We start from the raw sequence: 15,911 nt of genomic DNA, 5'->3' as shown, positions 1-15,911 counted from the left end.
AAGAGGGGACAGAGTCTAGAGGCACGTTATATGTGGGTTTGGGCAGGAGGTTGACAAATTGTTCCTGATGTAAGAACTTATACTACTTGTCCATCAGTAGAATGGAAAAAATAATCCTTGCTGCCTTTATGGGAAACTTGATCCTAAACTTGCATAGTTTAGACCATAAGGGAGCTGCCTGACTGGCAGGATTTAGATGTTGTGCAAATTATTCCACAGCCATTTACTACAGAGGTTTTCTTTTGTCCTCTGTTGTAGCGACTTGCATCAGACAGCGGTGGAGACAGGACCGTTTTTCTCAGAGTCAGTGCAGGAATGCCTGTGTTGCTGTAAAAGTGCTTCAAAGTCTCAAAAGGGCCATGTTGTTATCACTAAAATTGCTTTGTTCCCTGTCCCATCCTTGTGTAGACTTAGCCCCACTAAACACGGTTAGTGCCTTAGCCTGGAGTCTACGATAGGAAGGCAGTGCTGACTGTGCATATCGCCGTATGTATCTCTGGTGGGGTTTTTTTGGTTCTGTTTTCTCTTGATAATAGAATTTTGACCTTCCTGGGGAGTCAGGAAACAAGCTGAATGCATTTCAGAGAAATACTGTCGCTGATCAGACATTTGTCTATAAGCGGTTCTTTAAAGGCTCGTGTGGTACCTTGGTGTGTGTGTCTCGGCCCTCGAGGATCCTTTCTCTTTATACATGTGCTTTGTCCTTGTTGAGAGATCAGGAAGATTTGTTGATTTGTACCCAAACCTAAGCACTGAAGCATGTACGGAAATGTGAGCATCTGAATAGTCCCACCTCCATTAGTAAATATCACTGAGCAAGGTTAGCATATGCCAGAGTTTTTCATAGACCTGATCTTTAATATAAACGTACAAGACTTCTGTTTTCACTGCACTTTATTTTTCTAGAAGTCAGTTTGAACTGGCATAAAGCGTTCTCTCTGTGTTGCATCTGTTGTTTTTAAAATGTAGTTTCCAACTTCTTACAATGCGAATGGAAGTTCAGTGCCTGTCAGTGAAGGCCTAATGTTCTTTTAACAAGGATGCTCTGAAGAGCACTGAATGCATTCTTTCTGGGCAAGATTCAAACGTTTATGAAACAAAAAGGTGCAGAAATAGTAGTTGTGTAGAAAAGGGACAGGACACTGGGAATAACAGTTTTCAAGGTTTTCTATTTCAGAGCTGGACCCCGCTCTCTTCCCTTGCCTTCGTTCCCCACGCCTCCATTCCAAGAGTGACTCAGGAGTGACTCCTCTAAAGTACATGAAACCACTTACGGTTTAAAATCCTGATTGCGGGAAATAAGGGCTGAGTGTCCGCTTAAATTAGCTACAGTTTATATGTGCAGAAATAAGTTTGAGGGTTTTTTTTCTGTTTGTTTGCTTCACTTACTCATGCTAGGTATCTCTCTCCTCGATACGTTCACTGAACAGTGTCTAATGCCACGTGGCTTTATTATTCTGAGAGCTTGCATTCCCTAGCTGATAAAGTTTTCTAAAATGTGATTGCATTCAATCAGGAATGTCTAATTATGTGAAAGTGGGCTGATACATCTTGATATGTTTAAGAAGTGTTTCAAACACTGTATTGGTACAACAAAATTAAAATCAAAAGGAGAAGGTGAATGATTAACCTTAGCTGGATTTCTGTTTTGTTTGTTTGGTTTTTTCTTTTCAGGTGGAGGTAGCGACAGATGTTGGCCTTCAATATAAAGGAGAACTGACAGTTGTTTTACGTTACATTCCCCCAGACAGAAACCTAATGCTTCCTCTAGGGCAGTTTCAAGGTAAAGCAAACATTAATGGCAGCATATGATAACATCCCTCTCAGCATTAAAAATCCTCACCTAGGATGAAGTAAAGGTATTAGTGAAGATTGAAACCATACTTAAATATACCAGTTGTCTTTATCTGTGGAAATTTTGAACCATAAGTATGTTTCTCCTGCTCCATCCTCTGCTCTTACATTGAACTACAGGAGAGAGAGAAGGGGAGTGTGCAGTCAAGTGTTGATGCACGGCTGTGACCTAATTAAAAAAAAATTCAGACATTAGATAACATGATCGAGGACAGCCATATAGAAATAAATTGTCTGCATCATAGTCTGTGGGTTCTTTGTTCAGCCGGTTATATCCAGTGTATAGCTGATCAAAGTAATAGACTTCACTTAGTTCTTCATGCTTAATTATCCTTAAGCTTACCTATCTCCTCTTTTTCACAGTGCTTTGCCTCTGCTCAGTTTTACTGTATTACTGCTGTAATTCGTTCCTGTAAAATATTATTTGAATTCTTTAGGGTAAGCCATTATTTTCATCAACAATGAACAGAGGAAAATAGTTACTAACTCTTTGCATTGTAGTAGCATGAGGAACAGCAATCATCTGAAGTGAAAGCAATTACTGGGTAGCACCTGAGTGTGCGTCTTAGTGACAGTATTGCTTGTTAGCATTAGGATTTGATAGATGTTTTAGAATTCTTTTCTTTTTCTTTCTTTTTTTTTTTTTTTGACAGATTACATTCCCTCTGTTAGCAGTAATTCCAAGGTTTTTTCTCTTAAAAGTTAATTGTTGTCTGTAAAGTCCAGATATACAGTCTGCATTTTTTTTAAATTAGTACATTTTAACATCCCTCCTGATCTTTTTTTCCTGATGCTTTCAGCCTGAATCGGTGTGTACGATCCCTGCTGATAAGCCTCTTAGAATCTGCAGCAGCAGCAAGTACACGTGTCCTCATGGTGCTCTTCAAAAGCAGTAGCGTGTCAGTGAGCACCATGTCCTTTGTCACGGTCTCCGCGGAGCACTGCAGCCTTACACATGGAATACACGCGGTGTATTTCTGCATTTTAAGCTTTGCATTTATACCTTGCTCGTGGTGTAGGGCTGCCTTAACATCAGTGGTAGAAGTGGATTCTGAAAAGAGGGTACGACTTACAGGACATGCAGTTCTTTGTGTTCAGCATAGTAATCCACAAATACTTATATTTGGACAGGACTTCAGACAGGGCTCTCTGTTGCGTCTAGCAAGGACTAGTTAGTTACATGGTCAAGTTCTTTATCAACTATGGAGTGATTTTTCTGTCCCTGCCTTATTAGTTTCTCTACCCATAGAGAATCAGAATCTCCTTATAAGGAATACTTTAATCCCATTGCAGTTCAGAATCTCCTCACAAGGAATACTTTAATCCCATTGCAGTAAACAATTAAAAAAAAAAATCTAGCCAAAACAATTTATGTTTCCAAATCAGTCTTGCAGTGTATATATAATTTCTGATGATGATGTTGCAACTCTGTTTGATGTGTAGGAAAGAAGAGCTTCAAAAAGGGAAAAAAGGGAGACTCTCACATGCCATCTGGAGGTATATTAGAAGTCCTCATCAAAGAAGCAAAGAATTTAACAGCAGTGAAATCAGGAGGCACGTCTGACACTTTCGTGAAAGGGTCTGTGGTTTTTTTTCTCCCCATTTTTTTTAATGGCTGCACTGAATCATATCTTGGCTGACCCAATTTTTTTCAATATATCTGTATGTATGTGTATGGAGTGTCAGTCCTGAAAAGCAACTGGCACCTCGAAATGGTATGCTGAAGAGAAGGATGCTGTGGAATAAGGGCAGAGAGGTATGAGTTGTCCCAGTGGTTAAATACAATCACATTTAAATACCATCTCAGTTAAGTGGTACAGAACCATTCATACAGAAGTATCCAGTGTGCTAATGTGCACACTGTTACGGAATATAACGTTTGGTAAAGGTTTGGCTCACTGAGTCGGCAGAGAGAAGTAGGTGACTATTCATCACTCCTGGAGGCAAGAAGTTGTAAATTAGGGCTTTTGCGCTGGAGATGATACCTGATCTGATGGTGACATTTACATTTTCAGGAAATTGAAACAGTACATATTTTTTACTAAGAGGAATAGCCAGACTACATCCTGAATAAGAAACTGGTTTTCAGGAAGATACAAATCTGTTTGGATTCCTTGTAAAACTGCAAATAACACCTATAAAAGCTGGCATGCTCTACCAAGCTGAGGTTCTTTCTAATGGGTGTCACCTGAAATATGCAGAAAGAGAAAATTCATTATCTGTGTGAGGAAATTCTGTTTTGATTCAAGTAAATACGCTAAATGAGAAAAGATTTTTCTCTCATACTACAGACAGTTTTGGTTTTTTTCCTAGTGCTTAATTGGGAAAGCTCTTTGGCAGTACAGTGTCAACGAGCACATTTAAAGCCTGAGGCTGCCCAGGAAGTCTATCACTGACTTCAAATGTAGTGTCTTAACTCTAATTGTGTCTCGTTGTTAACATTTAATATTCTTTGACAGAAGATGTTTAAAAATTCTGTTCTGATGGCTTTCAGGTTGGATTTTAAAGATGCATAATTTTGAAAAATTTACGGTCCGTGTCACTTGTAGGCCTGCATGCATGTGCATACATAAAGATATATATAGTATGACATACATGCATCTTTTTATTAGATAAGCAGCATTTTGTGTTGGACAAGCAAAATCCAAACTATATAGAAAATGCTACATATAGGATATACTTGTGTTTGAATAAAATGAACATAATTCTGCATGCCTCATTATATTGGATTTTTCATATATGTAAGTTATACATTTGAAATGTTACATTTAGGAAATAATGGATAGCTTAAAACATTTTTCTTTGTCAGTTTTTGCTCTCAATGTTAGCTTTCAGAATTGCTGATTTTTAGATATGCTGTAGTTCATTAGTAACAGTTTGAGTGCTGTTACTGAATGGTGACCATCCTGCCTTTAATTCCTTGATGGAGCTGAGAATTTGTCTTGATCTGGTAGTGTGCTTCAAACTATCACTAAGCTCATAGACTTCATGTAGAAGTTTGCGCTATTCTTTCTATGTATGCATTCTCCCATGCCATCTCTCTTTGCCTGATATATATGAAGGCATTTTCTTTTACTGAAAATAGACTGTCTCATTCCACTACAGCTTGTTCCCACCTGGAGCTTGCAACAGACTTCAGGGAGAAAATGTTGTCAGAGCCTTTTCACATAAGCAGTAGCAATGTGTGGCCAGTAATTCTCTGGACTATCTTTAGTTAGTGGTGTTTGCTGTTGCTGACGTGGGTTGTTCAGTACAGTGGAACACGAGTCTCTTTTCCTCGGACTATTGGTCTGTCATGTGTCATGGCCAAACGCATAATAAAGTTGCCATGAACAAGTTGAGGTGCTGCAGCAGTCTGATCTGCACTGTTAGCTTGAGACTAGCTTGAGATAATTTGACATAGCTTAGCCCACTGTTAGCCCCCTGCAATACACCAGCTCATGTTTATTGGCAAGTAAAAAACCTGCACAGGAATCCTGATCAAGGTCTAGTGATTTGTTTGTATGTGCGACCCTTTAGTATTTATATGCAACCACACAGTTATTCCGTTAGCTTTGCTGAAGGAGGCGAAGGTACAGACTATGAAAATTTGTACAGACCTCTGATTTTCAGCTAAAGATCTTCTAGTTTCACTAAAGGAATTCTCCACTAAAAGTAAAATGTGAAAAGCTTGTCAGACTTTACAGCATTAGTTTCTCTGCACTCAGTAGGGTGTTAGGCAATTCAAAGTACTGGTGCTAAACTGCTGAAGTTCCTTCTTTATCAGTCATTTCTGTTTCTTTCTGGGAGGACCTTCTGCCCTGCTTTGAGAGTGAGACTGGACTGGGCGACTCCAGAGGCCCCTTCTAGCCAGGATTTTTATGATCCTGTCTATATTTAGTTTTGCTGAAATAAAAAGTTTGTGGTTAAGACCAAAGACATGGGGCAAGGAGACCTAATTTCAGTCTTTGCTGTTGATAACTGGCACTGTAGCTATAAGAACAAATGGAGCACAAATGCTAAACATGCGCTTCAGGTGTATGCTTAATTTAATAACGGTGGGGAATAGGGTCCTGATCTCATTTGAATCTCTACATGATTGTAATTCTTTGTGACTATTACATGACATCCTATCTACATATTCAATTTTCCTTTTTTATATCTCCCAGATACCTTCTCCCAGATGACAGCAAAGCTACAAAACACAAAACTCCCGTAATAAAAAAGAGTGTGAACCCCCAGTGGAATCATACCTTTTCTTTCAGTGGCTTGAATTCAAGGGATATACGTAATGTCTGCCTAGAACTGACCGTGTGGGACAAGGAGTCGCTCTCCAGTAATATTTTTCTGGGAGGTGTCCGTTTGAGCACTGGAAATGGTAAGGTCCCACCTGACTGGTGATTGCATTTCTTAACGCTGCTGTCCTTCTTCCCCACCCCAAGTGATTCCTGTATACGAGGGACAGAAATGTTACTGAATGTATGGAAAGTATATGGGAACTTGGGGAAATTGAAAAGGGAGAGAAGGCAACAGGTAATGTGTAGATGATTTAGTTCTTTCCTTCATGGAGTGAGACACAAAAAAATTTGGTGCCCTGTTGTACTTCTGCGCATTCTAGAATATTCTGGGAATACCGTGGAAGCGTTTCTTAGCGTCCCAGTGAGAAGGAGGAGACTACTTTTGTCCAGCAGCAGCCTTTCTGCTGCCGATGGTGTGATCTGGAAGAAGTGTGGGTCCATTCCTCCTCTGTTAGAAGAAAGTTGTTTGTGGTGCAGAGTGGGGAGGTTTATGTGCCTCTGTCCGGGTGCCACGAAGGAGTGTAATGACAAACTGGTGCTCTCCGGGAGCTACCTGTTTTCAGTATAACTCCCTGTACAGGTGGCAGTCTGAATTGCTTGTCATCTTTCTTATACCCTCTTGGACCGAATAAGCAAGGATATTAAATAACTGGTTACTGATATGCCAAAATGCTTGATGTTTTTGTAATTGCCAGGTGTAAGTAATGGCAAGGAGGTTGACTGGATGGACTCTCAAGGGGAAGAGCAGCACCTCTGGCAGAAGATGATTGACAGTCCGGGAGCCCCTGTGGAGGGGATATTAATGCTGAGGTCCAGCATGGGAAAACGCAGACTCTGAGAGACTTTAACTACTTAAGGGGTACCACAGGTACTCTTGACTTCAGTGGTGTTCAGGCTCTTGGCACTTTGCCCGTTTGAAAGTGGGGAAGGATTGTACTTTTTGCCTTGGATATTAAGGCTCCGAGTGAGATTTTAATGCATTCTGCACTTTCACGCGCACGTTTTTAACCCAGGTTTCTTGTACGGATTGTGTTTCTCTTGAAGCCAGTGAGGACTGGACCTTGTACAGAGATTGGACTGGTTTTCCCTGTCCCTTCTGGTGACTGGTATGCAGCTGATAAACTCCTCTGCCTCTGGCGGGGCACAGAGTGAGCATCTAGTTAGTCTTTTAGTAAGTAATGCCTGGTTTACGTGTCTCCCTCTGGGTCAAAGATGGCCTAGAAGACAGCAGTGATACAGTACAAGTAGATTCAGAGTGAGTCTGTGCTTTGGTATTTGGAAGGTAAGAAGCCGTAATGTTATGAAGGATAACAAACAACATTTTCTTTGTCATGTTTGCTGGTTGGGCTGCGCAGCGTGCAGGATGGCAGGCTTGGGACCAAGCAGCCCACCGAGGAAGGCCAATGCACCGTGTTGCATGCTAGAAATAAGGAGCAGGTGAGCTGGTGTACAGTGCTGGTGTTCTGGCATTCTCTGGGTTATTTTAATGCACTGTATAAAAGGCACAGTTGGTTCAAAGTAATCAAAGAGCCTCTAAAGAAAATAAATTGTAACAAATCCCCAGTTTCCAGAACTACATGGTATTACTGTGTTTTTCATTCAGTTGACAGCTCTAGCCAAGATCTTCTGGTGCCATTGAACAGAAGGAACGTGTTCACATGCCTGTCACCGTCTGATGGGTCGCTGAGATGAGACCCATACTGGGTGGGTTTGGACATAGTTAGCTAAGACCTTGATTCAACAGATTTTGTAGTAGAGTGACGTGATTAAAGCGCATGCCAGAATGATTTGCACAACTGTGGAATTTTCTCTGGATGGGCTGGGATCCCATTCAGGCGTGCCCACACATGTTAATTATTAACCAGAATAGGACTTTTTTCTCCTGAACATCCCCCTGTGAGTTAGCAGTGGATTTAATGATAGGAGTGACTTTGGGCCAATTCAATCATTAATCTTATTAACTGTGACAACTGTTCAATGGTAATTTTGCCATTTGGTTTCCTAAAGTGATTTTACACCTACTTAGATCCCCCATCCTCTGGGGACTTACGCAGGTCGTATGTGAAGAGCATGCTGTTTTGAATAGTTGTTGTGGGCTACTCCTACCATAATGAGATAGGATTATAATCTTCTCTCAAGGCCAGCACATGTCTGCTTGCCAGAAAGAATAATAATATAATTGCATGGCATGTGATTGCTCAGGGTATAAGACAAAGGAAGATCAGTAAACTGAGTGAACAACATTTCTTCCGAATTTTCCTAAACCAAACCAACCCCTTTTTTTTTTTTTCCCTAAACCAAACCTAACTTTTGGCACCTAAACTACCTCTCTCTTTAACAGAATCGGTCCGAGTTGTCTTGGTTGTTTGTACTGCAAACCTGTATTTATTTGGGGAATAGTTATATCATCTTGGCATGGAGGCACAAGCTTGATTTTTCACTTGATGGAAGTTGATTCAAAAAGATAAAGCTTGTTCAATGTAAAGAAAACGATTCTTTAGGGTAAAATTCCAGCTAGAGTTGTAGAGGGACACTGGGCAGTTGGATGGTTTGGTTTTGTTTCATTTTGATGGTGAAAATGGGAAAAACAATAAGAACACAAAAAATCCTCCAAGTTGGACCCCAAAGTGGACACCTTTTTCTCTTGCCAAATTGAAAACCTTAAAAAACTTTGAACTGAACTAAACCTTTTATTTATACATGGAGTACAAGAGTTTGTCTAATTTTTGAATGGTATTTTCTAACCTTCTAAGTATGAACATTTTAGTTAAATCAAGTCTTGCTTTGAAAGGAAAAAGTCTGTGCTTTACTGCTTCGGCTTCTGCCCATTTTGGTCCTACGATAGAGTTTGTGATGAATGGACTCATCTGGGAAGCATAACCCGGCTTATACATGGGCTTTAAGTTCTGCCTTTTCCTTCCAAAGGGCCAAAATTTCACTCTGAGCCTGCACCTGAAATTATAGGCCGGGCTATGAATAGACTGTAGGTGTCAACTTCAGTTCAGCATATGAAAGGAAAAATTTCAACTGGGAAGTAATTTCAGCCAATGCGGTGGTGTTTGCCATTGATGGGATTTGGAGAAGTGCAGTGAAATTACCTCCTAGGTTAGCAGTGACAATTCTGCATTATGGTAGCATATAATAGGTATCACAGTGTGCCTCAAATGAGCCTCGAAGAGATGATGAGCATCATATAAACACTAGAGCAATTTGGAAAGCTTTGCTGTTCTATGATGTTATCTGCACATTTGTAGGAAGCGTTTGATTTGTGGAAAATGTCACATTTAATTACATCTCTTATATCTTTGGTCTCTTCCTTTACAAAAATGATTTATGGTTTGGAAAAGCACAAGATGATTAACTGCAGATGTGATTTCTTGTTTCCCAGATATTTGAATTGATTGCCTGTAATTGTGCGTCATCACGTACTGTGTGTTACCAGGCTGAACAAAAAGACGGAAAGCCAGGAATTAGGCAAAAGCCTTCCTTTTGTATGTATGTTTATGGTATTGAAGGTGCATGAATGGTTTATTCAAGGCTAATTTTTAGGAGAAAATAACCACAATTTTAGCATTGATTCATAAAATCCTTCCCTGAGTAAATAGACACAGCAAAGCTGATGTTTCTGAAGTGTTTTTCCACACAGTCTTAAATAACTGAAGATGTGTCAGTGGAGAAGAAACCTTCTCTACAGTGGTTTTTGAAAATGTGTTGCACAATACCTTTTACTCTGATACATATTTTTCTAGCAAGGTAACTACAGGGCTTTCATCACTATCTTTTCCCCCTTGTGATTAGATTTTGAGGGTTTGGCCCATTAAAGAAGAACAAAAGTGCAACTTCCACTGTAAAACGTCAAGTGGGGCCAGTAAATACATGCTTAGACAGTGTGGTTATTGCCAATATCCATCAAAAAGAGCTGATGCGGAGGGCGCTCCAAGCCCTGACATCAGACTTTGGTATCCAGACCTGTTCTCTGGAAGTTTCTCTGCTCAGTTTCAGCTACATGGGGACTTCAGGCTTCTAAATGTTGATGCTCTTGCGTGCTTAGATGCCAAAAGCAGGCTAACGCAGGTTTGAAATGGTGACCTCATCTCTTCCATCGTGTTACGTTTGAGTGAGGGTGGGAGGAAAGCTGCGAAGACTCTGAGGGACACTGTTTCCATCTTCCTGTGCTAATCCAAGTGCCATTGCCTTCCTTGAATGCCTTTTAGATGCTACATTTCGATCTTTCTTTCCCAGCTGGATGCTTTAGCAGATGGCTTAAGAGAGAAGGCATTGGGATGGTGAGTATGCTTTGATCATGGTGCATTGGGCTGGAAGCTTATTCTTCTGTGCCTCTTCCAATGCAGATTATGCTAAGGTAGCATGAAAGAAGCATTTTTATGTATTAATTTTTTATTTTTGTTTTCCTGCCTGGTTAGACCCTGCCAAGTGCAATTATTCTAAGTTGTATTCTGCAAAATATCAACTAAATTGTAACAGCAGAGCAGCTATTGAGCATCCACTAGTGCTAATTGATAAGGAGAGGTAACAGGAGGGGGTGCATTTAGACTGGCATAATTTTGGCTTCTTGAGGGGTACACACATTGCCCAGCTTCAGGCATGGAAAGTTTGTGGTTTGCTCTGGAGAGTCAATGAAGAGAGAGGCTGCTTGGATCTCCTACACCTTCAAAAGAGAGCTCAGAGTCCTATTTCCACAGCTGTCTAGTTTGTGGATTCACACAATATAGGAAGGGTTGTACCTGAATCTTTGCAAGGGTCTCTCTTCTCTTCATCCCTCCCTTCAGTTCAGCAACCCTCACCAGAACGTTCTACCTGAACGATAATCTCCAGTGTCTGGAAGGAGGCAGCATGCAGCAGTTAAGTGATAGCCCCACTTACGTTCATCCATACGAGGTAAAAACTGAAATTTTACTTCCCTAACATACAGTATTGATTTTCAGCACTTTGCAACAATGACAGAAATAACCATCTCCTGAGAGCTGGTCCATGCGCCTTGTAAACTCTTTTTTTTTTTTTTTTTTTTTTTTAATAGTTTTTTTTTAAATTATTATTTATTTATTTTTACACACAATGTTAACGTTTGAGAACCCTAGAGAAATAGTGGCAGAACATGTGATGAATTCCAAAATAGGATGCTGACTTTTATTTGCAGTGATGTCTTCTACCATAACTCAGCAGGAGATGCTGAGAAGCACGCTAGTAGAACCTTACCACTGTGTCCCATGAATTTCCAGCCTGGTGATTTCACGTTTGCAAATGTTGTTTGATAAGTGGTAATAAGACAGTGTTAATTATACTGTGTATATTGACACCGGAAAGTGAATCTCAACTTGCTTTTTAGGTGTTTTCTAGGTTGTTTTGAAACTCACCCTTGCTGCATCTTGGGCCTTCATTTAGATTAGTGATTTCAACAATTCTGCTTTGTGGCAATAACATCTATATGGCTGTGTGCTACTGCTCCTGAGAGCTTGGTGTATATTTTTGAGGGTAGTTCTAATTGTTGAGGTTTGCCTAAAGCCAAGTGTAGGCATTTGTTGCAGCAATTGGAGAATGTCACGTATCCCTCGTTCTGCCTTTGTTCTGCTTAAAACCTGTTGCTAGCTATTTGTTTAATTATTCTGCTGGACGTGAACAGTAGTAGCAGTAAATGGCATTGCGGTATGTTAAGTTCTGCCCAAATTTAGACAAAACAAAATGTTTCCTGCCCAGAACGTTTTTGTACTATGCACTGTACGTTCAGTTTTGTGGACAAAGGTGGCTGGTAATACATTTGCAGCTGTTGTCAAGATTACTGTTCTATCTTTTAAAATTAAAATAGTGAAACATGTTGCTGTGTCCTCGTGTCTCCTAAAATGCATTACAGCAAACTTATAAGCATGTATTTCAGGAATATCCCCTATTATCTCATTGAGGTAAAGACATTACTTTACTTATATTTGATGAACAGTGCAAGAGGCCCACCACGTCTTCAGAGGTGGGACTCCATTGACGGTGTCTCTCTGCTTTTTTGGTCTTAATTTCTCCACTGTAAGTGGTTTTAAGCTATTTTTTTATTTCACGAGCATTAAACCTGTTTTCTTTTTAACATGCAATTCTAAGAATAAGGGAAATGCAGTGTTCTCTTCCCCCTTGCTAAAGAATTATTTTACGTGTGCCTTAACCCTGCATGTTCAGCAGGTCCTCCCCACCGTCTCCAAATCTCCTACCTCTTCCCTAGTTCGAGGTCCTGCCCGCTTGAAAACCGAGGTATGTTCAAAACACAGCTTTTCTGTAATTGCTGGTCCTGATTTTTTTTTTGATTTTTTTTTTTTAAGAAAAACCAAAAAAACATTTGATCACTCCATTAAATTTATACTTTCAGCTGAGTCGCGTTCACTTCAACTTACCTCTCGGAGCTGAGAGCTCTCTTCCATCTCCTCTTGGTTCTCCAGTTCTCCAGGTTTTTGTGTCTTGCTGTCCCTTCCTGACTGAGACGAACCAGGAAAACAAATAACGCTCCTGGGCTCTGGGCCCGTGCTGGCCTCCGCTCGCTTTGCACTGGTCTGAAAGTCCAGCTCAGCGTCCTGGGTTCCTGCACCCTGGTTAAGGGGAGACCACCCCAGCGGGGTTCACTGGCGTCTTGCTGTGATTTGGGCACAAGCAGCTGGCTCCTTTGCCCTCGCACCGCTCCCGTCTAGCTTGTCCCCGTGCTGGGTCTGGCTTTTGCGAGGGTGGGAGGTCAAACACCCGTTAACTGGAAGGCAGCTGCAGGGGGGGGGAAGACCCTTCCTGCCATTCCTCTGCTCCTTGTACCTTTTTTTTGCTTGGGGGTCTGGAAGACGCCTCTGTAACTTCTGTAGAACTGAACCGCGGCCTCTCCTCCCCTTCTCTTTGAGGTGATAGGCGCCAAGTTCTCCATGCGAATCTGAAGCATGGGCCAACCTAATTACTGAAATTCAGGCCATGGTTACTTTCTGGGTGCGTGGGTGGCAGTGGGAGATACGGTGGTAACTCGGTACGCGCTAGCACGTTCTGCGTGGACGCTGGCTTTGCCATCTGTTCCCCTTGCGTTTTACAGAGCGTGCAGCGGCCGGATCGCTGCTTGGAAGAGGCCGGAGGAATGCACGGGCCGTCCACCGCTGCCAGCGTCCTCGCTGCCTCCTCTAGCCCCGCCAGCCTTGCTGCTCTCTGCCTTCCAGCGCCTGCTAGTGTTTTCCCACTCTTCCCTCCGTGGAGCTGCCACAAAAACATCCCCCAGCCACAGACGGGGAAAGGGAAACGGGCAGCAGCTACGCGGCCGAGAGGAGCCGTGCCACCTCCTGACGGCGTGAAGCTTTCGCCCCCTTTTTGTGGACGTACAGCGCTAACCGAGAGTAAGGTGAGTGGCTGGAGGTGATCTAGCGCTGAGATTGCACAGCCTAAGCTCCATTATTTCACCACCTCAATTTAAAAAGTGGGTTGCAATCGTAAGAGTATTTAACTGTGCTTCAGGTTCCTTTTTAGCCTCTGTGTTTTCATTAATTATGTTAGGCGGTCTGACTCATGCTCTTATGTAAGTACTGAGCTGTAACGAAGCTGCCTGCTGTAATCATTTAGCGCAGAGCTGTAAGGGTCATTGGTGTTTTCGTTAAAACGTAACGCTTTCTGTCCCAGAGGGGATGGTTTGAACTTCAAGAATAGGGATGTGCAACTTTAAATTTAGTCTCTCCCCTGATGGCAGGGGTTGTTCTCATCAAATTAGGTGGATTCTTGGGCAGGATCTGGGGAAAATCGGGCCATTTACAAAATTGTTTTGTGCTGATGAGAAATTGCTGCTTCCCACAATTATCCCAGTAGTTTTGTTTGCAAAAGATGTTGCATGACAGAAACATGAATTCTTTTCTGGTCTAAAATGACTGAAGTCTTTGGTTCATATTCAAAATTGAAAAGTACCTCCAGACTGATGTAGGAACCTCCAGCCTGTGGCTGTATCCACACACTGTGATCTGTCACACCTTCTGCAATGAATAGCCTGGAGGTGGGAGTGGAAAGGGCAAAATTCATGGCAGGTCTTGCTTCTTGGAAAGAGCCTTTAATCCTCCCAACCAAAATTCATGTTTTAAACAGGATTTGCATTTTGACAGCAGTGGTAGGATTAGAGCTATGGCAAGAGCAGCCATGTTGGTAGTACAACAAAGACTCCAGCCTGTATGATTTTGAGGGAGCTGAATTTTCTGTTAAACGTTTTTTTTAAAAAAAAAAAAAAAAAAAAAAAAAAAAAAAAGTGCACTAGTGTAGATGCTGTACCTTGTTTACGCAGTGTTATTTTTCTGGGACCTGAAGTCTACAGGAGGAATAACTGGAATATATTTGAATATTTGGAGTTTATTTGAATATATAAATGCTGGGCTAAAGCCAGAAATACTAAGTCCCTTGTTCAAACACTCCTTTCCCAGAAGGCCAATCTGCCACATCCCTGCGTAGCATACATGCAGGCTGATTTGACTCCAAAACAGAGGTGGCACATGATGTTTTTCACTCTTCCCCACAAAAATGTACAACAGAAGATGCCAGAAACCTTTTATTACTAATCAAGAACAGCTTTTCTTAATCACAAGATTTTAATAGATGTTCTGTGTAGAACTATAACTAGTAATCCAATCACTCATGCACTCTCCTCCACTTAATTCAATTTCCTGTAACAGCCGAGTGATTGCAATCGCTTTCCTGATTGTAGCAATTGTAAAGCCCCGCTCTGGTTCACTCAGTCATGAAAAATGACTGGATGCACTGATTCTGTACCTAAATCAAAATGGAGCAGCTGCGGATTGGAATTGCAGCAATACAGTAGAAAAATCAGACTCATTAGAGATTTTTAAAATTTTTTTTTAAATTTTAAATCATTGCAAATCAGTTGATGTGCTTTTTCAATGAGGAAAGTGAGGAGAAAAAAAAAACCTGTCCACCTGCGCATTCATGCTATAAGCATATGTATGCCAAAGAACCTGAGCCAGAGAAGTGTGGCCACAGCAGCATGTATGTGGATGTCTCCTCAGGCTCTCTGTTCCACATGTGACACTTAAGGCATGAAGCGATTTGGTGTGCCTGGCCACATCTAGTTTTCTTAACCACTGGTGTTAGGCAGCAGAGGAAAAGCAACTTGGAGTACAGTCGTGTCCATCAGCACCGCTGGCTCTTATCCGCCTTGTTCCTTTATAGTGGGTCCAGGACTTACTTTGGTTTTGGTTTGGTCGGGTCTGGAACAGAAATGCTATTTCTGTGATTTTTGTCACCAATCCTGTCCTTGCATCTTACTTCTAGGGGCAACACTCAGAAAGCTCAGTCAGGGCTTCCTCGCCCTCCTGTTGCTCATCCTTGCAAACCTGGCACCACCACCATGGTATCCAGATCCTCCTTGCCTTTGGCATCAGCACTGCAGGGATTCATCACCGGGCTGTGCCATGCTTTCGTACCTACTCTTGGGAGCTCAGTAACAGTCTCCTAACACTCTCGGAAGCGGACCATCCTGTTCGGAAGACAGGAGCTACCACCACCCACCCCCTCCTTGGTGCTGTTGCGCTTTAGTCCACAGTTAGCTTTTGCTAGCTCGTGTCAGGGCTGACTGCCCTCTCTTCACATTTATTCCCTCGTTAATTAATTCACTTGCAGGAACAACCTTTTTAAAAGAGATTTTTCTAATTTTGGAGGGTGTGAGAGACTGAATTCTGGTAAGGATTGCTTTAAAGATGCTGATAAACTGTTCCTCTACTGCCACCAGAGTGTAAAATTAAACAATCTACCTTACAGTCAAAGACA

The 15,911-nt window shown here is 41.7% G+C and overlaps 1 protein-coding gene across 6 annotated transcripts in view; it reads left to right on the top strand.

The window, feature by feature from the left end:
• The window catches only part of SYTL5 (synaptotagmin like 5), a 92,968-nt gene extending 81,004 nt beyond the window's left edge, over window positions 1-11,964 (top strand). For all 6 annotated transcript variants that reach the window (XM_030020715.1, XM_030020714.1, XM_030020709.1 and 3 more), the window contains 4 exons: window positions 1,675-1,783; window positions 3,298-3,433; window positions 6,003-6,211; window positions 6,827-11,964. In XM_030020715.1, the coding sequence (XP_029876575.1) occupies window positions 1,675-1,783; window positions 3,298-3,433; window positions 6,003-6,211; window positions 6,827-6,969 (597 nt within the window). In that variant the 3' untranslated portion in view covers window positions 6,970-11,964. The remainder of the gene's footprint in view (window positions 1-1,674; window positions 1,784-3,297; window positions 3,434-6,002; window positions 6,212-6,826) is intronic.
• Window positions 11,965-15,911: the final 3,947 nt, after the last annotated feature.

The sequence above is a fragment of the Aquila chrysaetos genome, chromosome 7 (assembly GCF_900496995.4).
Source record: "Aquila chrysaetos chrysaetos chromosome 7, bAquChr1.4, whole genome shotgun sequence".
Classification (NCBI taxonomy): domain Eukaryota; kingdom Metazoa; phylum Chordata; class Aves; order Accipitriformes; family Accipitridae; genus Aquila; species Aquila chrysaetos.
This window is presented reverse-complemented; position numbering and strand designations above follow the sequence as displayed.